General features: G+C 32.7%; 1 protein-coding gene across 2 annotated transcripts in view; it reads right to left on the bottom strand.

Moving 5' to 3' along the window:
- The window catches only part of LOC129961674 (glutamate-gated chloride channel-like), a 307445-nt gene that overhangs the window by 25884 nt on the left and 255267 nt on the right, over window positions 1-26294 (bottom strand). For both annotated transcript variants that reach the window (XM_056075205.1, XM_056075206.1), the window contains exons 3-7: window positions 24222-24325; window positions 17284-17363; window positions 12120-12184; window positions 8669-8889; window positions 6436-6518 (exon numbers count right to left, since the gene is read on the bottom strand). In XM_056075205.1, coding sequence (XP_055931180.1) covers window positions 6436-6518; window positions 8669-8889; window positions 12120-12184; window positions 17284-17363; window positions 24222-24316 — 544 coding nt within the window. In that variant the 5' untranslated portion in view covers window positions 24317-24325. The remainder of the gene's footprint in view (window positions 1-6435; window positions 6519-8668; window positions 8890-12119; window positions 12185-17283; window positions 17364-24221; window positions 24326-26294) is intronic.

The following is a 26294-nucleotide window of genomic DNA, read 5'->3' as shown; positions in this document are numbered from 1 at the left end:
CGTGGGCTAAAGAATTCGTTAGGAAAAGGTGGCTGTTTTTGAATTCTGCATGACTACTATTATCTTGCAGCTTCTTTGAGAATTTTTTTGATTCCTCCCTTCTGGGAAAGTGTTTTCTTTCTATGCTGTGTCTGTAGGAGATAAGTAAAGAGGAAATTCCTTTATAGGGTTACAAATGTATAGCCAACGCTCTTAAAAAATTAAAAAAAACTTCAATTAGAGTGAAGAAAATTGGCGTGATACAAGTGAAAGGGTCGAATGAACATATAAAATAGGAAACTCCTGGAGGAAGAAAGATTTTGAAGATCTTACGAGTGGATTCGAGACAACAATAGAAGAAACCGAGACTGACCGATAAAATCTCCAAGATGAGGAGAAGGTTATCTTTTCAATTTGATATGAGGGGAGGTGATGTAATGGAATCAAGAATCTGTTATGAAACGTAAAAGTGTTTTGTCTAATGCCACTTCCACAGCCATATCGGAATTAACACAGTAGAACGATCACTTAGTGAAAAGTGAAGGAGAGAGATCCTTGATCCAGCAACGTGCATGAGGAGATGAAACGAGTGACCTGAGAACACCATTAGCAATTAAAAAAATAGAAACGCCCAAAGGGCCAGGAGGAGTATTGTACCAAACCACAGATAGTATCACAATACAAAGATATATTCACAACAGTGAAAATAATATTTACTTGGTTAAGTCAAAAAGTGAAGGGACTTTTGCAATTTCTCTTTCTAGATTTTGGTAGTACTGTTATTATCCAGCGCTGAATTAGTGTAGTCGGCAGCACTTCTTTGCAACGTGCCACTTTTATTCCGTTAGCTGTTGAAAAGTTAGACCGGTAAATATGACAGCCTTATTGTTCATCTTCATCAAGAAGGAAATGAGGGCAATGATTCGCTTTTTGTTTGCGGAAGGTATTAAACCTGCTGAAATTATCCGCCAAATGCAAGTGCAATCAGATCAAAACATCGTAAGCAGCAAAAATATGTCACCTTGCAGCAAAATAACACTTGGCCACATTCTACAAAAGGGTGGCTGAAACAATTAAGGAGTTGGGATTCGAAGTGCTGGAATATACGCCATACCGTTCAGACTTAGAAAAGCGATTTTTATATGTTTGGACCATTGAAGATAGCACTAAGGGGTAGAAAATTTGTAAACGCCAAAAAAGTCCTTGATGCGCTGCAAAATTGGTTGCAAATACAACAGATAAAAAGAAGTAAAACGTTGGGAAAAGTGCATTGTAGTCCAGGGTGGTTATGTAGAAAAATAATGTATGTTTCAATTTTCTATCATTAGAATAAATGCAACTTTTCTCAAATGTCCCTTTATTTCATGACTCTCCCTCGAATTTCACTATTTCAATACCACAGTTAGATAAATAAAATTTATAATTCGATGATGAAGCTGTAAATATGGTACAAAAAATTAAAATTTGTTATAAAGTTTCGTCGCCATTAAGCAATGGTTGGATGAAAACCTGCTTCTCTTCAGTGTAGAATAAAGCTGAATATGAAACCTGCTTCTTCTTAGAAATATATCTAAATGTAAATAAAAAGTGCTTCCAGTTACTGTCTCTAGTGACGATTTCTAACAAGTTGCATAGCTTTCATGCCATTTACACCTTCCTGAAATCAAAACTCCCTTGAAATGGTTCATGGAATGAAGAGAGCATTGCATATGTTGGCTAACAAGAGAAAATCCCCTTAATTCCCGCAGACATAAAAGGCATCTGAAATGAAAGGCAGGAATTCTCCTCTCTCTTGACGTTTGTCGTGGACAGCTAGTCATTTGCATAATCCAATCTCCCCAATAATCCTTCTCATTATTCCAAGAAACTGCGATGGAATTTCGTGAAATAAATGGTTTCATTTCATCGAAAAGATTAAAGTCAATAAAATGAGCCGCCGTAAATAAACAGGAGCGCTTTCGTAATTGGGGAATTTTAAAACAAGAAATATCTTTAATGAGTTACTTTAGTTTCGAGTAAATGAAAAGTCGATAGAAGATCAGTACATACATAAGTTGTGACATTTTTTAAGAGATTAAAAATAATTTATAACATTCTTGTTTATTTCAGATATTGAAAATTTTGTCATAGGTGGGAAAACATGTTGTTTTTGATATGTTTGAGTTATTAGTGTCTCGCCATTCAACAGCACATTACACGCAAAAGCTAGTAATATGCCTGTGCGATGTCAGTGTACCACAGTGGTTCTTAACCGTTTTAAGCCGCGTCCCAAATTTGAGAAATATGTTCATGTCGCGACCCAAAAAAAAGTCAAAATTTTTTCATTGCTTTATTTTAGATCGTATTTTAAAAAAATCTTCAATCCTACGATGATGATTTTTTTTAACTTACAAATTTTTTATTTATTTTTTTAATAATAAAGATAAACAAAAGTACTTTTTGTTTAAAAAGTACTAAAAAAAAGAAATATCAATACATATGTTAAGTCTTTTAAATTTTAAATGCAAGTCATACAGTTTTAATGAGAACCTTGTGCTTGAATACATTTTGAAAGATCTTCAAACCTCGGTTGAATGCTTGTCAAGGAGCACCTTATATCTATTTCAGGATTTAACTTGTTCCGGTAATTGTTTTTGATTACACACAGAGCCGAAAAACCAGCCTCACACATATATGTTGTTGCAAAGGGCAAAAATACTTTTAGGGCTACTTTAACAATTATTGGCTTTTCGGTTTTTAATTTTAACCAGAAAGCACATAAATATTCAGTGTTTTTGTAGAAATTGTATCGAAGTGCTTGGTCACTTTGTATTTCTATTAATTGTTCTTGAAATTGATTAATATTAACAAATTCCTCATGCAAATCACTTACATCAAAATTAAATGGCATTCGAAACCAATTATATTTGAAAACATCGTCTGCAGGGAAATATCGATCAAAGTCTGCTATTAGTTTTTCTAAATTCTAACATTCATTTTCGATTGTTGATATTTATTCAAGTCGTCATTTCTAAAATGTCTGAAATTTGGTGTATAACTAACTTTTTTGGTTCGACTCAGCGCGACCCAAGAAATATGCTTCGCGACCCAATTTTGGGTCGCGACCCATAGGTTAAGAATCGCTGGTGTACCATGACAATACATTCATAAACTGATTGTGCCACTGGAAGGTCAATGCTCCTTCTAAATTACTGAAAGGCTGTCAAAAGTAGACTTCAAAAATCAAGTCCACACCTCAGGGTTTTTCATGCTCTATCCTGTTATGTGGGCAAAACTTTCTGGTCTTCCGAGTACTTTCATAAAACTTTCGCTCGAGTGTAGTCCAAATTGGCAGTAACGTGCTTTAAAACAAAGAGACAAACGAACAAATAAAAAAACCGTTGGGTGTTTGAGTACCACCAATGGATGATTCCCTTGTGTGTCATCCAAAATGGTAATTATAGGTTACCATCATTACCAAAATGGTAATGAAATGAAATAGATCTTTAGGGCATTTTTCCAGAATCCCTCACTTGAATATCATTCAAAGTTGTGCTTTATGTGCAATCAGACTCCCTGTGTTTTAAGGGCTTTCTAAGGAACTTTCGCTTCAGTATTGTTCAATCTGGGTATGCGTCTAACATGGCTTCACTCCTCTTTCACTTGACAATAACTCTATTAACATTCTCTGCGAAAAACCAATCGTGTATCTCTTGTTTGTACATTATGTACGTATAAAAGGATGCTTGATTAGATGAAACAGTCGCTTTTAAGCAAACAAAGAGTTCGTAATAGTGATATAACAGACCTCTAAGCCTAAATTTTAAATTTAGTGCAATATTTTTTTTATTCAATACTTTGTGATTTGCTGAATAATTTTTCGCACTTATTTGACTGTAGAATTATTTTCAAGGATTTTGAAAAAAGAAAGTCTGAGCACTAATACACAGAAGAAATAATTTTTGATTAAAAAAAAATCTGATTTGTATCTATGGCAAAATTTATTGAGTTGTGAGAAAATTTTAAAAATTAATTACTTTTCCCTGCAAAATTAAAAAAAAAAAAAAAAAATTGGAAATTAAATTCCTGCACTCAACATTCTAAATTAGTTACCGTTTCAATTTTTACCAATTTTTTTAGATCATTTTTTTAGATATTTCTCTCTAAGTTAAATCAAGAACGATTAAGATACTTTCATTAATTGATTTTTAATCATCTTCCAGATGAGTTCGTATAATTTTTTTTACCGATTCAATCAGTGAAGAAATAAAAATTCCCCCAGTAAAAACATCATTCCTTTGCTAATTTGGCAAAGGGCCCAATTACGAATCTAGCAATCTGAACATTTATACATTTAAAGGGCTTATATGGTAAGAAATGGGCTGAATTTGATAATCACTTTTCGCCAACAACTCGCAAGGTTGGCGGGTTTATTAGTTTGGACCCTCAAAAAGTCTAAGTCAAATGGGTTTAAGTTACGCAATATCGATTATGAAAAATTTAAAGCTTAGATTATTCTAAAGCTGTAAGGTGAGCGAGTGAAGCGAATTAGGATCATATAGAGATTCCAAAAGTAATACAATGTGATTTCTAAGCTGAATATACAAGGGATGTAATCCCGTAGTTATTCTTATATAATTTAAATTGTAATAGCGTTTTTAACAAGATTTCTAATTTCGTTATCTTGTTCTTACTTTTATAGTGTTTTCTTTTTTAATTATTTATTTGAATCCGTAGTTATCTGCAGTTCACAAAACGACAACATTATCAAAATAAATAAATAAATAAAAAATAAACACGTAAAATTGTATTTATTTTTTTTACTACGTTTTGATTGCTTCATTTTATAATTTCCTGTTTTGATTCGCTAATAGTCATTACGCCACATTTTACGATGAGCGGGTTCTGCCAAATATTTAACAAACCTATTCCAAATCCGCCTGGTTGGTAGAGAGTTGGATTCGCGTCCCTTAGGTTACGAGTTCGAACCCCGCCGGACGAAGATTATTCGCGCGCTTGGTGGCTGACGCGCGTATAAATCTGTCGTGATCACAAAGTCCTCCATGTCGAGAGTAATACCACTGGGGGTACTGGATCAGTGGTGATCGTTCTCTGATTCGGGTCTAAATTACGATATGTGGATGAGTGAATGAATTGCGTGAATGAAGTTCACTCCGTAAAAAGAGTTGTGACGTGTGTGTATCTTAGTCATTCTCTTGGCCCTAGATGGCGCTACTATAAAAACCAACACACGTTCCCCCACCGGCTTAAAATCGCTGTCTTCGTAACAGCGGGCTTGTCCATGGCAAGTGCCATAAGAAACAACAACAACAAATCTGCATTAAATGTTTTTGTTTCTTCGTGTTTCGCTCTTACATATACACGGACCTTGCCGTCTCCATCCTCTTTTTTCAGAAGTGTACCGACATTTAAAGATAGATTTTTAATTATAGATCGGCATGTAATATATCCTTATCTGATGCAGAGATCTTGAATATCGATTCTTCTTCTTCTTCTCTAGCAAGGACAGATTAGATGGTTTCAACTAAGATAGCATTGAAGTCAAATGTCTACGATGTAGTGTTACAGGTGAACATCTCAGTTTTTAGTCCTTTTTAAGGGACTGAAGAGATGAAAATCACATAGTGATTGTACGGAGGATGTTTGTAGCCTCCTCATCGAAATTTTATTAATGGATCCTAGATCTTTGACCTGCTTATAATAAGAAGGTCGAGTTAAGTGCTTGCATCTGCATTTTTTTAGTGTCTGCTTAGGTCTTAGCTGTATTTTTCATTACCATCGAATACTAATTGTTTCTTCCCTTTCCAGTTATTTAATGGGTAAAAGTGCTTCTTTGTCTAAAAAAATCTCAAATTTTGGCCTTAATCGGCAAATGACGTGGAGAGATTTATCCATTAAGACTTCAATCGGCAATTTCACAGCACTGCTCAATGGAATGCCTCTTGAATACACTATATTATTGAGTACTATTTTTCGAAAGTTTACCGGAATCTTCTTGAAATACTCATTTCGTTTGATTAATTGTGCCGATATGCACTTACATTTTTAATCGGTTTTATTGCTGATAATTTATAAATAGAATGTAGCCCAGTGCAGGACCGCTGTGATTATAGGCGCCCCTTTTGTGAATTTTGACTATGGTGACTTAATCAGTGAAGAAAAGTACTTTATTCGGGTTATTACGAAATTCAGATTTCTAGCCACTTGCTATAATTTCGATGCCTATAACTAGAAAACGAGAGATTTATATTTTGAGAAAAAAATATTCTTTATATATGTTAAAAAACAGTTCCATTCCTGAGGGGTTTCATTTTGCCATGGATAAGGAAAAAAAATTCTCCTTATTTTCAGTTTGGTTTACTTGGCTGCTTTGCTCAAATGTGACATTTAAAATTCTTGTAATTAAGTCAAATCAACAAGCAAAATAAATCAAAATTCATAGAAATGTTTACTTACCACTTTCTATAGCAAAAGGACACTTAGGATTATCAAAAGGAAATATTTGCAAATTTCCTTGACAATTTAAAATCATACTTCGCCTACATGAAAGAGAAATATAGAAAGTTATTAAAAACTGCTAAAATATCCCTTTACGTACAAAACAATGATTGAATTTAACAGTTAAATGCTATCGTTATACCGAGAATCCTCTTTCCTAAAACTAGAAATTAATTTTTGATATTTCTCTTTTTGTAGAGAATTTGGAAAAAATGAAATTAGAAAATTAATTACAATTGGATTAACAAGATTCTAAATTTTTAAAAAAATTAAAGAAGGTTTAGTTATACTTTTATCGATAGAAATCCTCGATACATTCCGAAATATACTAACTCATGTGGTACAAATAAGAGACATGTTTATAATTAATTTATTAAACAAAATACCAAAAAAAATTATTGCTATGAAGTCTCAACTGTTAATCAATAGGAGGATATTAGACTTACCTCTCAAGAAAAAAGGATTTTGAAAAAAAAAAGAAATTTACTCTTAATCGTATTTAAAAAAACATAGAATCGTTTTACTAACCATATTTTTATTCATTTATTTTATTTTTAAATATTTAAACAATAAAGTCTTGCCCTGGTTATAAAAATTATTGCACAAAAACTGTTATACTATAGACGCTGTTATTTCTGTGAATTATAAATTCTTTAATTAAATTTATAATTAGACGAATTTAGTTTAGTAAGTTTCAGCGTCGGCTTGGCAGATCGCAAAATATGAAGACGCTACACCATTTCATACATTGTTTTCTATAACAGTTTTTCATGTAACACAACATCTATTGTCTTGGCTTACAATACATGGTTGTAACAAAATGATGCGATAAACAACCATAACAATGTCTCTTCTTCTTCTTCTTTCTAATCCCCTGACCGGAATCAGATCAGGTCCATGAGACCATTCGCCTTCAAACCATCAAGGACATTATTGGGGCTATGAAGCAGGTTCTCCCGGGAAAAGCCAATACAGCGAAGCAAATGCTCAGCAGTGGCCCCGCTTGAATTGCACTTTGTGCAGATGGGGAAGATCTTGTTCCCACCGGAAAACCGAAGAGTCTTGAGGTGGCCAGATTTAAATCTAGACAGAGCCGTCTGGTCTTGTCTAGCACCGCCAAAGCTCAGAGCACTACCAGGGCCAGAGCCAAGGTACCAAGGATGGGAAGGTGGTAGTTTCCAAGATGAGTTGACAAGGGCCTTACTTCTGGAATGCATTTCCTGGAAAGTTAAGGGCTCAGCAGAATTCAGAGTCAGGGATGAACCCTTCTTAGCCAGACTATCGGCAATGTCATTATATTTAAGGTTTACATGAGATGGTATCCATTGAAAATGTATAGCGGAGGACTTGGACATCAATTTTAATTTTTCAAAAACACGGATGCCTCTCTGGTCTACAATATTCCTCCAGTTTTCTAAGTACTGTATGACGCTACGACTATCAACTAGAAGCCAAATCTCACCGATTAATTGGTGATCTAAAGAAAAGCCCAGAGCCATGTCAATGGCTATCAATTCTGAGCCAAAGACGGAACTAAAGTCAGGGTTGCGCTGACTAAGGAAAGTCTCTTCATTGCCGGATTTAATTACAACCCCGCTACCAGTGTGACCATTTTCATCTTTACTACCGTCAGTATAAATCAGTACAGCTTCAGATGGGATGTTATTGATTACTTCAAGAGCAGCTTGTCTTAGAAATTCAGGATGTTGAGAAGATTTATTAGTGTAAGTCAATAGTTCTGTATGGAAGTACACACCAGATAATTTGTCAAGACGGGAAGCAATAGGCTTTAGAGAGTTAGAAGAAACAATGGGTTGCAAAACATCTAACTTTTCAGCATGTCCAAGAGGACTATACCTCTTCAACCTCTGAGTGTTCTTCCAACCACACAGGAAATTAGCGGTTCGATGTTGAGAACGGTAGCTATAAAGTTATAACAATTTCTAAACTCTCCATAGGCAGGAAGGATTGAATTTATTTTTTAGAATCATCAAAAAGAGCACTGCTGTTTAACTCTAAGTTTCTTTCGTTAAAAAAATCACTCACTTTACAATCAAAATTGAATTAAAAAAATAGATTGAATGGTAATGAAGTTTAGAAAATATTTTTATTCTTGGAGAAAAATCGATTACATTAATGTGAAAAAGCATCCAAATTCCATCTATACAAACATGAAGAGCAAAAGGCAAACCTAGTGATGTATCGGACGGAGCCGTTGTTGTAGATCTTGAGAGCCATGTGCACCTGTGCCAGAGGCGCCTTGAACTCGCCGTGCTTGATGAAGTAGATGTCCGGCGTCCACACCTGCTGGTAGTGGGAGATGGCGTTCAGGTACTTGTGCCGGCCCCCGTCCTCGTACTGCAGGCGGGGGTCCTCCCAGCTCTGGTGAAGCAGGAACTCCACCTCGTACTTCTGCGCAAGAGAGAAAGGAACCCTCCATTATTGTAGTAATGATAGCATAATTCATTTTTTATTTCTCTTCCCAATTATTTGGCATTGCATTCACGGGTTTATTCAAATTGATTGTCTCGTTACTCACGGGAACAATGGTAGGAATACACAAATTTAAACTCAACTGCAGAAGGAAACTGAAATTTTGCTCTCAATAGTTGCTTGTTTTGACAGTTTTTTGCATGAGAAATTCTTAAGTGGTCATTATCAACCAAATAGAAGAAGACACATCACGGGAAAAGGAAAAACAGGGATTGGTATTCTGCAGGGATTGAAAGCATTTTCAACATGAAATGAAAACACAGATTTATTTAGATGGCCATAAGCATAATTACATATCAAAATCATCCTGACGCGTCTAGATTCCATTTGTACATTGCATAGTTCAGTAATGATAAAAGAAGATGCCAAAGGCACACATGAAAAATTCTTGACTTCTGATTAGAATCAATTGGATATTGCTTTGTTAAGTCACATATAGTCCGAATATTAGATATCTAAGCAAAACCTTAAACTTCTTTCTGTATTGTATTCAAATTTAACCTTCAATCATTGTTTACAATGAACATATTTTGAATCACCCTGCAATTTTATGGACAAGAAGAATAGAAGCTCTAAAACTGAACTTGATTCTAAGAAGCTACTCAGTATGATTACACAGGACTGAAATTTCATTTTTCGTGATTACATAAAGACAAAGAAATTATTATAAAGACGAACATTTGCTGATTATGAGGATTTTGATAAATTTAAGAATAGAGTCCAGGAATTGCAGGGGATTGCTAAGATTTTAATGAAATAAATATGAAAAGGGCACGTTAAATAATTGAGGATTTGGAAAAAGGATCCGTGCCGTGACACAAAGAAAGACTTAGGATGAAGAACTATTATATGGACTGAAATTCATATAGGACGACATATATACTGGAGTTTAAAAATTTTTTAGAATTTCCTTTTAACATTAAATTTTTTGCTCGTTGAATATGCATCAAATAATCGGACTTTTAAATTTATTAATTAAAGTTAATTAACTCATTATAAAAAGAAATGACGTGGAATCCAGTTACTATAAATGTTGCATGAATTTTTAATTTAATGATTAAGACAACACATTTCTAAGACAGGTGCAATTTAATTAGATCTACAGAAAACAAAGCAATTAATCTGTTGAAAATTATATTGCTTCTGTAAACTGGAGATCAAATGCTTCAATGCAGCTTTTTTCAAGACAGAGCTAAAATGAATTGTTAAATTGACGTTAATGAGCAAAATTGAAAAGAAATAGTAAAGAATTATTGAAAGTTGAATGAACAGAAGCGCTATTTTTGGTGACTAGATCTTCGATTATTTAACATTATTTTGAACCATAAATAATTATTCTATGAATATCGTTGCCCTGACGTCAAAAAGACACTCATTTCATTTGCCATCTTAGACTGACGTCTCTGGCGGAAGCAGAAAATATTATATTATGTATCATTGTTCATTAAAAGTATATATCAACCTGAATAAATGTTATATAGCAATGTGAATTTCAAAATAGAATGTTCTATTTTTAAACTATCTTATTTGTACAGCTGTAAAATTGACCTTAATTAAATAATGTTTATAGGGCGCATTCAATTCCTTTTTGTTTGTATGTCAGTTGATTAAGATATGAGTGTCAAAAATTTCGAATTCTATAATCAATTGAAAATAGAATTTTGATCAGCAGTATATTTGTACGTTCAAAATGATTTTGATCATCGTATCATTTGTTAGCTATAACATTATTTGCATTACTATGATTTCTGTTAGATTTATTAAATATTTTGCTTCGAACCTATATACAAAATTTTATTTTCGATTCTATCTGTCATAAATAAGTTTATGTCCTTAGAATTTTAGAAGGGTTCTCAGATTTGTAAAAATAAGTTCCCCTACAAATCATGATATACATAAAAGATTTTACAAAAATTATTTCCGTTTTGAAATGATGTTAATGTTGCCAAATTTTTTAAGTAAAAAAATAGCTTTATACTTAACTGTTTTTATTACTTTGAAATTGGTAAATACCCATGAATCAAAATTTAAAATCTTGAATAAAACTAATTGAATACTAACAAAGGAAAAGAAGAATTTATTGGCAAAATTATACATAAAGTTATCAATTTAAAAAGACTGCAGATGCTGCGCGTGCTTTAGTTGGTTTGAATTCATTTTATTACAGTCTTTATCGTCGAAGCCAGAGTTTGAGCTTTTTTGTTTTGACTCTTTTTATCTTTTAAAATAAATCAAATTATTTTCTAAAATTGAGTTTTCTTCGTGACCATATTAATAGCCGTTTTAGAGAATATTCATAAAGTAATTATTGCATTTATATGAATTTCATATTTTAATTTAATGATTACAATTCTCTTATTTTTCGAACACAAATCCAAATTAACTTTAGAATAAAAAAAGAATAATCTTGTATTTAGAGAACAGATTAAGAGCAAAGTATTGAGTATTTTGCTTCTAAAAGCCATATGGTCTAGTATAGAACACTTTAATATTAGTATTATTTCTATTATTTTCTATTATAATGAATATAATATTAATAAAACATAAGGTTGAAGAATTGCATGCGATTTTAGGAATTTTAAAAAAGGAAGATACAGAGGAATTTTTTTAAAAAAAGGTATATCATACTATAAACAAAATAATAAAAAAAGCTAGATATTCATGCCTTTTGAATCATCTTTAATTAAATGAAATTTGTTTGGATAATAATTCTTTGAAATCTAAACATTATCTGCTAATTTATTAAACATTACTAGGAATGATTCATATTTAAACAATTAATTAAATACATTAATGACGCCTATGGTAAATATTATCAGATTTGCCGTGGCCTTATTCTTTTTCTTTTGCAAGAGTTTCTATTTCATTCTCATCTGTGATGCTTAAAATCTCATCTTTCTCACAGTTTTCTAAAAAGTATGCATTATAAAAGCACAGTAGTTTCATTTTCTATTTACTTCAAGAAAAAGAACGGCTCTATGGTGAACACATCCTGGTTCTTGCCGTTCATAATTAATGATTCTTGAAGGGGTGCCTTGTTAATTGTTTTACATCTAAGTAAAAAAGTGCACGAAGTTCCTGTCTTGTAGCTGAGCGCACAAGCGTTAATGTAATGACAGCGCTGAACTGAGAAAATGCAACTCACTTACGAGACTAGATTCGTCCGGTGATGATAATGAAAGAATGAGGACGGTAACGTTCACCTCCGTCTTGTCTGAAACAGCAATAGAAAAAAAAAATTAGATAATTTTTTTTTAATGAAACACACAACACTTTTTTAAATTAGTAAATAAAATACAATATACTCACTGAATTAATAAAGCGAATTTTTTTTTACTTAGAAACATTTCTTAAATTAGTTTAGAATTTAAATCCCGTACTTCAAAGCAACACTAAGGCTCTTAATTTTGGACCGCGGTTAGATAACGCGGATGAGACCTGCGCTGGTGCCCTCCTCTCCAAACGTCCACACCACACCAGAGGGAGGGCGTTTGGTTCCGACAGATTTGGCGGGAACTAGGCTCGTTTATACGACTGATCTTCTGTGAATTCGGGTCTCGAACCTGAAGGGTTCCGAAGCCGAGACTTTACCACAAGGCCCACGCGGCCCTTTAAAAATTTCTTAAAAAATATAAAGGATCAGATTTCTGCCTTAGATTACTCTTTTCTTTTTTCCACCAAATAGTGTTGAATGTGATTGAATTTTGATTTCGAATGGGAAGATTACATGTTCGAGACTGGTTTATAGAGGTCCATTGCATTGTGGTCTGGTGCACATTAAGAATAAAAGCAGGGGTTAATGAGACCCTATTGATGCGAAATTTTAACGTTTTTATGGGACATGGAAGTTTGGAGAGCGAGTACCGAATCATCAGCAACTAATCCAAATTTTAAAATAAGAAGGCACATGTTATTACAACTAATCTTCATATTAAATAGATAGTTAGAAAACGATAAGGTAATCTAATTAACGTTTAATCCTTATGTTCATTTTGTATAGTATACCATACGTACAACTTTATAAAAATATACTACCGCTATAAAATAATTTTTAACTTAGTTTTAATATAGGTAATTAATATAGGTAGTTTTAATATAGGTAATTTTAATATAGGTAGCGTAAAGAAGCTACCTATATACATATTTTTTGTTTTTCTTCAGAAAAGCATCTTGCCACGATAAGGGTTAACTGGATTGGACACTTAGAACCAACTCCAATAATCTTATTCTAGATGCAATTATATATCTAAAATATAAAATTTCTAAAAAAATTTTTTAGCATTGTTCTAACATTGTAACATTTCAATCTTTGTTCATTCTTTTTTTATGAATTTCGGTTGTCAAGTGCTTGTGAAATTAATTCATCTTTGCATACCTCCCCCCCCCCTCCCAGCCTGCTTCGTCCAAAATTCCGTTCAAATGGCCACTGGATTCAAGCTACATCCAATTTTATACCGGCTTTCCACTCGGTAAATCAATATGCTGTTTTGAAACTAATAATTGTAGCTGATCGTAATTAGACCCGCTCTCCAAGCTTTCGCATTAGATGACTGTTACATCTGCGTTTTGTATTCATTTCAAATAAATTGTCTATTTTTGTGCATTACGGATAAACTATCGTAAGCCAATTTTTCGGATTTCGATGTATTACATTATTCTTTCGGCTTTATTCTTTATTTCTTAATGATAAAGAATTGTTGCTATAAGTTTAAAAATTAAGGATGGATTTCTATTTGCAGCGTATTGCGCGCTATGCAACTTATTTTGTCTCTTCGGTGAAATTTTAAAGTTATTAATTAGAATAGTTCATATCCGATAAACGAAATTATCTCTAAATATAATATGCTGAAAACTGACCCATGATTATTCTCTTTGCTTCTAGTTCACTAATAATCTGAAATGTAAAGATGAAAGAAGATAATTTTTAAGAGTCTGATATAAAATATAAAAAGTGCATCTGTCAATGATGAGCGGAATAATAATGTATAAATGCAAAAAATACTAATGCTAAAAAAATGTTCATAATCATTTTTAAGATAGCATATAAATTATAAAAGGTGCATCTGTCAATGATGAGCTGAATAATAATGTATAAATGCAAAAAATACTAATGTTAAAAAATGTTCATAATCATTTTTAAGATAGCATATAAATTATAAAAGGTGCATCTGTCAATGATGAGCGGAATAATAATGTATAAATGCAAAAAATACTAATGTTAAAAAAATGTTCATAATCATTTTTAAGATAGCATATAAATTATAAAAAGTGCATCTGTCAATGATGAGCGGAATAATAATGTATAAATGCAAAAAATACTAATGTTAAAAAAATGTTCATAATCATTTTTAAGATAGCATATAAATTATAAAAAGTGCATCTGTCAATGATGAGCGGAATAATAATGTATAAATGCAAAAAATACTAATGCTAAAAAAATGTTCATAATCATTTTTAAGATAGCATATAAATTATAAAAGGTGCATCTGTCAATGATGAGCTGAATAATAATGTATAAATGCAAAAAATACTAATGTTAAAAAATGTTCATAATCATTTTTAAGATAGCATATAAATTATAAAAGGTGCATCTGTCAATGATGAGCGGAATAATAATGTATAAATGCAAAAAATACTAATGTTAAAAAAATGTTCATAATCATTTTTAAGATAGCATATAAATTATAAAAAGTGCATCTGTCAATGATGAGCGGAATAATAATGTATAAATGCAAAAAATACTAATGTTAAAAAAATGTTCATAATCATTTTTAAGATAGCATATAAATTATAAAAAGTGCATCTGTCAATGATGAGCGGAATAATAATGTATAAATGCAAAAAATACCAATGTTAAAAAAATTTTCATAATCATTTTTAAGATAGCATATAAATTATAAAAAGCGCATCTGTCAATGATGAGCGGAATAATAATGTATAAATGCAAAAAATACTAATGTTAAAAAAATGTTCATAATCATTTTTAAGATAGCATATAAATTATAAAAAGTGCATCTGTCAATGATGAGCGGAATAATAATGTATAAATGCAAAAAATACTAATGTTAAAAAAATGTTCATAATCATTTTTAAGATAGCATATAAATTATAAAAGGTGCATCTGTCAATGATGAGCGGAATAATAATGTATAAATGCAAAAAATACTAATGTTAAAAAAATGTTCATAATCATTTTTAAGATAGCATATAAATTATAAAAAGTGCATCTGTCAATGATGAGCGGAATAATAATGTATAAATGCAAAAAATACCAATGTTAAAAAAATTTTCATAATCATTTTTAAGATAGCATATAAATTATAAAAAGCGCATCTGTCAATGATGAGCGGAATAATAATGTATAAATGCAAAAAATACTAATGTTAAAAAAATGTTCATAATCATTTTTAAGATAGCATATAAATTATAAAAAGTGCATCTGTCAATGATGAGCGGAATAATAATGTATAAATGCAAAAAATACTAATGTTAAAAAAATGTTCATAATCTCGAATGTTTAATAACTAATATTTTTCTAGAAGAAATACATTCATTTAAATGATCTGAAATTGAAACTGTCAGTTCTATTTCAATGATTGCCAGATTATATATTTAAAATATTCTTTAATATATTTAGAGAGATCGATTAAAGATCGATTAGATTAGAGATTTTTATATCTGATAAGTATGAATACTTTCTCAAAATTAGTATTGATTGTAAGAAACACAGGACTTCAAAAGATAAGGTACAAGTGATTTTGTCGAGATAATACAAAAAATATACATACATAAATATATAAACATACGTGACACGGAAATCACTTTTATTACTAACACCGAATGGCAACAGCCGAATGTAAGCAAATCAGTAATATGTATAACGTTACAGACTGCTTTATCAATCACTTTTACAGCTGCACTTCATTTGAAGATTCACTAATAAGTGGAGCATCAAAATATTATTAGAAATGCTCTGGAGAATGTTCACCGCGTCACCCAAAATTACATTCACTCAGAGGAGACAAGATGCAAAAGAAGAAAGTTTAATTGAGCAAGAAGTTAGATTTAAACGTTGGTAGATGTATGATCGCTATGATTTAATTATGGAAATTGAGGAGCATATCTTCTAAAACTTTCATCTAATAAGAATAGATTTTGCATTATCTTAAAACTCAAAAATTTACTTAAAAATAAAATCCTTTTTTTAATCAACACCTTCGAAATAAAGTATACATATACTTTAAAGTATACATACTTCGAATTAAAGTATACATATTCTTTAATTTCATTCTATAGTAATTTGTAGTAGATTTATTAAATTAAATTCACGTCTTTCAGCCATATTGAATGGCAGACGCATTGTATATATTTTAATCATAAACATAAATTAATAAAGAAATACGCAAATCATAAAATTCTTAAACAAAATTTTTTGCTTAATTCAAAATGTTAGGTAATTTATTAAGGTTAAATGTTTCAAAATGTTGTAAAACAAAATGATGTAAAGCAATGCGACTCTTACCTCATTTCTGATATATTGAAAATAATCTGCCTCTTCGTAAAAACCGGTTGGCACAGTTTTATTATTCAATCCTTTCATCATTCCGATTCAATCAAGTTACGTCATTCCATTTTTTCCATCTCATCATTTGGCCGCATAATTGGCATTAGATTAGCGCATCATTCTTGAGATGGCGTGAAAATTTTACGAGAATTGTAATGGAAAAATTTCATTTTCTGTAATAAATAAGAGTGGAAAACCGCCTTCTTATTTAAATAAATTTTTGTATTATCACCGTCACTTATAGGAAAGAGCTTTTTGCTTTCTCTAACAATAACAACATGAACAATTTTTCACTTATAAATATTTTACAACGGATATTCTTTCCCTTTAACAAAGTGCCGGAGCTGATTTTTCGTTTATCTGGTAGCTTTTCATTTTCTTCACAATCAGTTTTTATCAGACTAAATTTGATTTTCCTATGCAAATCTAGCACCTTTTTCTCACATACATACACACAAATATTCCTTTTTATAATAAAAGACTTCTTTATTCGAGGCCAGAGTTTGAATAGACCCCCTTCACCGTTCCGCTCATTGTCGGTACAACAAAAGGCAAGCGAATGCTTGAATGGTGGTCAGATGTTAAAGCTCTCATTTAATTTAATAATTCATTTTTCTTTGGAGGGTTGACGTGTTTAAGTGCAAACAATGGATGCCCAGCCCCAAATCGATCAAAAGCATTTCCGTTAAGAAGAAGACCTAGTCTGAAAAAGAAGGAGGGGAAAAAATAAATAAGACAGACAGACTTACTACTCGGTCGCACTCGGTGGTCGTAACGTTTTCTGTCCAAAATGACGTCCAAAATTTGCTTATCAGTCTCGGAGTGGAACCTACAATAGAAAGAGATAATTAATCATAGAATCATGCCTTATGAAATCAAAGACAACGCAACTCGATATTCCAGTGGAATTCACTATCCGATATAATGATTAGTCAGTTGAAATAATCCAAATACATATGAAAATAATTGATAGATATTTCGACGACATAAAGTTCGACGTGTCCAAGTCAAACGAAAAAGAAAAATGAGTTTAAAAGGATGCCTCTGTCATAAAGAAAATTTCGCATGTAAATATGTAGTCTACATACAATATTTGCTACACATTTAATGATAGGAGCAATTCGTAACACATTAGAAGGCTAGTTAGATGAAATTCGGTGCACATATTTAACATATATAGTATCAAATTTTGTACCCTATCCAAATAAGGGTTGACTGCCTGTCAGTCAATACTTTCAGAAACATGTAAAGGGGAAAATTCATAAATGCAATGACTTAAACGTATAAAATTATTATGGAATCTTCCGACTATAAGTGCAAATTTGTGTGAAATTTTTGTTTCAATTGTTTGAGAAAAACATGTCTAAAATACAGATTCGATTTTTGGATATTATTAACGCATGCCAGACATTAGTCGCCAAATAACTCGCCAAAGGTAACACGATAGTTTCAGTTAAAATTTTAAATTCATGCAAAAGTTAATATTTCGTAACAATTGCACGTCTATGCCATCTAAGATGTTCTTTGCATTATATATTTATTAGAGAGTATGCGAGAAAGATTTAGGGAGACCAGTTACTCTGCTTAATAATAAACATCTATATTGTTTTAAAACAGCAATTTCATATTATTTTTGGATCCTGTAATTTTCTTAGAATACTTTCATACATTTATTTTTATTAGGATTTTCCCAGGAAATTTTGGATCTTCTGAAGCAATATAAATTCCATTGCCGACCAAATGCATCTGATGTCCCCTTCACGATCAATAATCCGTTAGCGTCCCTTTCAACGCGGGAGTAACGAAACACTTTAATAAAACATTTCTTCCAATTCCAAAAGCAATTTGCTTCTGGTCACCGACGATGCACCGTTTAAAAAGAAATCGAATTCAGAAAGTCAGCTCGTGTCTCCACTTGTTTGAGCATCGGAGGCTTGTCTTTTTCTTGAGGAAACTGAATTTATAAAGTGAAAAAAAAGATGCATAAAACTAAGTAAAAACGAGAAGTGTAAAGATTGGTTTAACTAATGGATACGGCGTATGGATAGAATGAATAAAATCTAATGCCTGTGTGAAATGCAACTGATTGAAAGTAAGAAATATTAAAGATCAGTAATCTATGATAATTCTCAGTCTTATCGTAGTTTAATGCGTTTGGTTCCACGAGCACTTGCGTTTTGTTCAGTTAGGATAAGAAAGCCGGCGTCCTGGCATAGGGGTAGCGCATCTTCCCCGTGATCTGGGCGTCCTGGGTTTGAGTCACGGTTTGGGCATGGTTGTTCTTCCGTTGTTCTATCTGTGAGATGTGTGAATCTGCCCTCCTGTAAAAAGGGGGTTGTGCAAACAAATGAGTGATGCGTGAGTAGCAAAGTCGTACTCTTGGCCCTCGTTGGCGCTACTATAAAAACAGCGGCTCCCCCCACCGGCTTAAACCACTGTCTTCGTAACAGCGGGCTTGTTCATGGCAAGTGCCATAAGAAACAACAACAACAGGATAAGAAAAAGGATTTCTTCAAGGTTTCATTTTCATCAAGGAAAATAAACGGCCATTTATTTAGTGTATCTATACTATGATCATTTTAATATCTTGTAAAGTGCGTATAGATTGTTTAATTCTTATAAAGGACGTGTACGACAGTTGCTACTAATGCATTTACGAATGTTAGGTTACTACGACAAAAAAGCACTGATGAAGTTCTGAAAGAAATTAAAAATACTTTAGACTAGCGGTTGTCGAAGAAATGATTGACAAAGGATTTACACGACTCCTGATTTTGAGAATTAATAATACTCTATGAAAAAAAAAAGATTTTTGATAGAGTCTGATCATGCGCATTATGCACCTGAATGCGGAAAAGTTACCTTTGCCAGTATTATGTAGCATCATATCAGTGGCTTTGTGTGGATTAGATTCTTGGTCGATGCAGAGTCTGCTTGATTTTGATCTTTATTATTTACAGTTAATATGATTACTTATTAAAGATTAAATCCGCATTATGTTTGCATGCAGTTTTCTCTATATTGGTAGGTTTCCTGTTTGCAAACACAAAATGCTGTAATCGATTTTTTCCTCGCTTTCTGATGTCCTAGTGACTTTAAATTTTGTAACATGTGTGCTTTTCGATGACAATACATTATCTCAAGAGTTTTAAAATTTAATCGCAGTTTAATCGATTGATTCAAATAAATTCCATTCTATGCCAGTAGTGCCATCTGGTATTTAATTACAAACGAATTCCTAATATTTGTGGCCATCAGGAGAACATTTTCTTTAGATGCAACGGGCTTCACGACCCCGAGATACTCTAATGATCTGGCCTGACTTCAAGGTTACCGTCTCAACCTGCTGATGTATACTTTTCTTCTTTCTATCCCCGACGACAAGTGAGAGAGTTCTCTCTGAGAAGCTGTTGCAACTGTGTTTGCTTCTTTCTCATGGACAGTCAAAATACCACGTGTTGACCGTGCAAGAAGATCCATTAAAAGGGTGGTGCAGTATTGACTCCGGTATATAAATCGACAGGTAGCTAGCCACCTGATTGGTTTCGTCTGCTAGAGATGAATCGAAAGAGGCATTCTCTGAGGCTTATCGTTAAGATTAGTGAATGTTCTTGGAAATGACTTTGAGGGTAGAGATCTCGGCTAGCAGCAGGGTAAGCGCCTAGGCTAAGAATGTCTAGCTTTCTTTTGTTGGATATCATGATAGGTGGTGCCGACGAGCTCAAATTCTTTTGTTCTTTGCATGGGTTCTTTTGTAAATTTCTCTGGTATGAAATGTTTAAATTTGGAGAGTAGGGATATCGATTGCATTAGCAATTATGCTAAATTTTAGATTCTCTCAGCTACCAATACTGCTAAAACGTAGTCTTCTGTTTCGCTTTTCACTGTTATTAATGGAATAATAGGATTTGGCAGGGAGACAAAATAAGTTTGACGATTTCTTAATAGAAATAATATCCTCTTTACAGACGAAATCCTTTCTTCTGAACAAAAAACTTCATAATCTCCCAAGTTGCGTCCCTCTGCACAAAGCACCTGTTCGCGGTGTTTTTATCCAAAACTAAACTTCTCAAATCATCAAAAGCTGAAATTCTTAATGAACTGAAAGATCATGGTATCATTCATGTAAAAGGAAAGAAATATAGAAAAGGAATATAGGATTTGATACCACCATTCATGTAATTTTAATTTTCAATAAAACTGAACTTTCCAAATCAATCAACGCTGGATATTTAAATTGCTGTGTCCGACCTTACGTACCAAGCCCAATCATATTTTATAAGGCCAAAATTATGGTCATCTCAAGGCTGCTTGTTGTGGGTCACTTGTTTGTTCTAGATATGTGTCACCAGAGCATTCTCTTCCACTCCGCCACTCAGAGCCAAAATGGTTAATTGTGTACGATCACATGAAACAAATTCCTCGCATTGCCAACATGAAAACAAGAAAAGTAAATTCAAAAATTAAAAGCTACCAAAAATATATCGTATGCCGAAGCATGTTAGCCATGCTTGCCAACAGCAATTCCATCCGTTGTCACCATTCTGAAACAAATAAAAAAAATCACCTAAACCAATTCTAGTATTAACGTCTGCATCCACACTAAACTGATAAGATCTGTAACGTTACGTGCCTTCAAAAAGATTAACAGATTCCATTAAGTATTTTAATACCGCAAATGATGAGTCTGAATACATAAATGTCAATTCATGAGCTTCATTCCTCAGTTATTAGAATCAATGTTAACTGATACTTCACTTAATAACACAGATATATCATAAATTGATGATTTCCTTGACTTCAGAAGAAACCATTGAAAACCAAGTTCACGAACTTATATAATAGCGAACATTTACAAATTGTGCTAATTTTAATTGATGATCTTTTGCTGAATATGAAAGTAAAGATACCAAATATTGACGTAAGTGGAAAAGCTGACATTCAGCAGAATATTAAAATTTTATATGTTGTCTGTTTTGTTGACTTTTCCTTTTCCTAGAAAATTCCTAGTGCTGAATTTTTTATACCACTTTGGAAAACGGTGATTTGAATTGTAATTTCTACATTTCAAAAGCTACACTTCTACATTACCTAAATATTTTATAGCATTGTATTTAGATTTTAATATATTTTGTTCATTTTTCTATGATTCTTAAAAATCAGAATTTAATCCTCACGTATGTTGCGATTATGCTACACGTATAATCAAAAATAACTTTTGTGCGATTAAATTTTACCCAACAAACCACTCTTGAATTTGTGATCATAAATTTTAAATTAAAGAATGAAAAATAATAATAATAAAAAAAACAAGTAACACATTTTTTGAGAACTAATAATTTTTAAATCTGATTTTTTTAATAATTTGTTTCAGAGTAAGTCAGCATGGAGAAGAAAAGCCAAGCATACCTATCTTGCCAAAATTAATTCGCCTTTTGATGTTCCTAAATTAAGTTTGGCAGGAAAATAAATTAAATTCATTAGAGAGTCTAAAGGAATCATAACACATGGGCCGGCGTCCTGGCATAGGGGTAGCGCGTCTTCCCTGTGATCTGGGCGTCCTGAGTTCGAGTCCCGGTTTGGGCATGGTTGTTCTATCTGTGAGATGGGTGAATGTGCCTTCCTGTAAAAAGGGATTGTGCAAGCGAATGAATGATGCGTCAGTAGCAAAGTCGAACTCTTGGCCCTACTAAAAAGACAAGAGGCTCTCTCCCACCGGCTTAAAATTGCTGTCTTCGTAACAGCGGGCTTGTCCATGGCAAGTGCCATAAGAAACAACAACAACATAACACACGGGGCCCTCACTGTATGTCTTCCTTCACGTAGTTAAACTGGACTAACTAAAATTCTGATGTTCATAAGATTCGCCTGAATGAAATAGTAAAACTGACTGGAAGGAGGATGGCGAACCAATTTTAAGCATGGAAACATTGACGGATAACTTCCGCCAATGTCGATGTTAACTTCCACAAATATGTGATATCTTGTTCATCTATAGCTTAGATTTCAGACTGTCATGTCAGATTCTCGGCTTTGGGTTGTTGGTTGGTTGAGTGAGTTTTACTGGCGCAAGAGCTAAATTTGGCCATACTGCGCCAAACTTATGGTGGATTCTCGTCTTTGGGATGTGAGGATAATAGTTTCGTTGCTGTATTCTGACGAACATCCACCGAAAATAAGGACTCGAGGCTTGACGAATTCCTCAGAATAAAACGCCGTTTCTGTCAGCTGGTGTGCGGCGAAAGCTTAGAGAACGGAATGCCAGCTGAGGTGTCTTAATCTCCGTATCATGGCTCAAAATTATATGTTCCATCCCTTTCTAGCTTCAGAGAGACTTATTAGTCTAACTAATATTAAAATAGCTTTGATTTTCCAACATTCAAGTAAATATAAGCATTTAATGAATATTCCTTTTTTTAATCAAGATGTTTGTATGATTGAATATATTTATATCTAGTTTTTTTTTATCATTTAAGTGAAGCGGTTGCTAGGAGGAAGAAATGTTGATGTAGTTCCATGTGAAAGTCATTCTTACTTTCCTTGAGCCTTGCTGCTCCCTTATTAGAAAACTTTAACCTCAGCTGGTCTTTAAGAACTAAAGAAAGAACTTTCTGAAGAGCATGATAAGTGAACTGGTATGCAAAAGATGTTCTAGTTAAAGTGCTGTGCAAGTTGAGGTTCGAACTCTCAACGTTAGGGTTCATAGCCGAGTAACAAAGCCACAAGACAAAAGTGTACACTCTTCTTCGAAAGTTGTTATCTGGCTTATGATGTTACCACCCCAATAGTCCCCCACCAGTGAGTCGGTAGAGTTTATCGCGCCGGTTATGACGAGTGACGAACGTGATTATCGCGCCAAGTGTTATGGCTGGCGACGGCGAGTTTGGTGCGTGGCTTAACACGCATTGCCAAATTTACTTTAAATTAAAGTATTAAAACATTTCTAATTAATGAAAACTGCCAGCCATGTAGATAACAAAAATTTATTTTAATTACAAATTAAATTAACAAATATAGATCATGATACATTGGCCGTAATTCCATCGACCAGCACGAGGCAGAAGTTCGGAGCAAGCCGGCGAAGCTAGGAAGTGAGTCACTGGTTTTCGTTGGAGAGCAAAGTTCATCTCCATAGGTATGATTGGTGCTTGTCGCCATCTGGCGAAACAAACAGTCATTTATCGCCTGTTTGGCCGCTGCAGTGCCAATAAAGACTACGAAATCGATAATAGAAAAACTAAATTGTAGATGTAGAGCAGAGAACATTTTCTAGGGAAATTTCAGAAATGAATCAAAAGTAAATTGAGCATTTAGAAATAGCTTATAAAATTTTAATATTTACGACCAGAATATTGCAGCTTGAAAGAGATGAAAATGAAAACATCAACAGCATTTAAATAAGTAATCTACAGTTCTGAACGGAATTACCAGTTCTCTGGCACTAAAATGAAAATTGTAACTTTAATTAAAGAACAAACAATATTTAATCCGAGTGCATTGATATGTAAACTATCTTTTAAATCCCTTATTATTTTGGAATTACAGCATTATGAAATAGTCCATTTAGATTGAAATGAAAATCTATAGTTTTGAGAGGAATAAAAAGACACGAAAAGACGCTCTTTATATTAAATATTGAGTGGAAATATTTATTTTTACGTGCTAATGAAGAAAATTCGATGCTTACTTGATAATTTCATCGGGATTAGATTCTTCTTGTGCCATTGATGACGTAATTAAAAGTGAGATAACTGCAAGTAGGCAGTGCAACCAACTCCACATTCTTGGAACCTAGTGAAGAGAAAAAAAATCATTTTATATCTAAGGCAAATTGGAAAAATGTCAATGACATTAGCATCTTGCATTTAAATGTCCTTTATCTTTATGTGCTGCGATATCCCATTGTTTCTTATTGAGAAATGGAATTTAAATATTAAACAAGCACGGAGAAATTGCTTACGATGTAAAGAGAGATTGTATTGTACGAGATATAAAGAGGGATTTTATTGTTACTGACATTCAGATTTGGATGAATAACGATATTTTGGCTTGTCTCCAATTTCTGAGACAACATTCTTGTGTCAATTCAAATGCAATTAGTAATCGGTGTTAAATTAGACCTTAAACACAAATTATTGATCAGTGTCTTTTTGGTCAATTCTATCAAGACTCTGCCATACAATTTTTTGTTTTGCATCTTATTAAGAAAACAACTGATATGTTTTATAGATTACTGATAGTTCTAATTTACAGAAAATCTACAGTTTAATTTGCAATATTTGAAAGTGACGCGAAAAATGTTTTGGATTTTCTTTTTCCCCATTAAATATTAATACAATGTTTTTGCTTCTTTCAAAGCCTAAAGTTTATTTTAGGTAATTTGAAAGACGGCAGTTGGTTTAGACTAACACTTTAATGGACCCTATCAACCTTCTTGCTGAGCCCCATGTTGCTTTCAGCTGGTTCAGTGTTTTCGATAAAAAATTATAATTACCCTCCAAAAATAAAATGATATCCCCTTTTTTAGTTTGGAATTAAATGAGGTCAAACATTAATTGATCACTGCGATAACGGACCACGCCCTTTCACATTTAGTCATTATTTTTGTATAATGCCTTTGATAGATACCGCAAACTTTCAACAAATACTGTTAGGCAGTAAACTACATTTCTAAAAATTAGTTACAACTCATATTAGGCAACTTTCCAAGTGATTTCAGTAAAAAAAGAACATGTTTGCAAAATTGCTAATCCACGAATACTCGATTTTTGAAATAAGTTAAATACATGCAGTGGACATGTCCGAATTGATGAGTTTAGTCTCTAAAAGGCGTATTCGTTAGGTGAAGTAAGTTTTGGGCGTGGTCCCTTACTGTAATTTTGGTTCAGTGTGTCACCATTAACTATCGGTTGAAAGTCCGATTAGAAAGCCTGAAGAAACACGAAAGCGTGGACTTCATCAAACCTATTTACTGCAAAAAGTTGGAAACCCAAGACGGCAGAAAAATTATTTCCGTATGCACAAGAGACTTTGGGACACAGTATTCGTTATTAATTTTTGAGCCCCATTGACTCTAAAAATAATTTTACGTGCTCCAGGTAACTAATTTCCTTTAATTGGATCATTAGGTTACCGCAAACAACTACACATACCTGATCAGTTTTGCACTTAGCGCTTAGAATGCCAGAATTCGGCTGTAAAAGTTACTAAAGAGTAATGGTTTCCATAGAAACCTGTTACGTATGAGTAGAAAGAACAGAAATGAGGATTCCAAGCAAGTGTGAAAGGAAAATTCCGAAATCAGCATCAACTCGAGTGAGAGATGTAATTATTTGAAACTTTAATATAAATTAGTTCTTAACTAAACTTTAGAAAATTGTTCATAGTTCTTGTTAACTGTTCTTCTTTTTAAACTGTTCTTAGTTAAACATTAATATATTTGAAATTTCTTTTTTGTAAAATAAATTATTCGAACGCTTTGTTTAAACTACCAATTTCTTACTGAACTTTTCTCAAGCTCTGAATATTTTAAAATGCCAATCTGTTAACGATTTTCCAAAGAATAAAAAAAATCATAATGGCACAAAATTTTGGATTGCCATGCTATTAACTGCCGAGGTTTCAATTGAAATTACTTAAGTAAAAGATTTTCAATAAATTTAATTAATTAAATTAATAAATTTTCAATAAATATAAATTTAATATTAATTAATAAAATAAATTCCCCCTCCCCCCAAAAAAGAGCAACTTTTAAAGAGTT

The sequence above is a fragment of the Argiope bruennichi genome, chromosome 2, assembly GCF_947563725.1.
Source record: "Argiope bruennichi chromosome 2, qqArgBrue1.1, whole genome shotgun sequence".
Lineage (NCBI taxonomy): Eukaryota > Metazoa > Arthropoda > Arachnida > Araneae > Araneidae > Argiope > Argiope bruennichi.
This window is presented reverse-complemented; position numbering and strand designations above follow the sequence as displayed.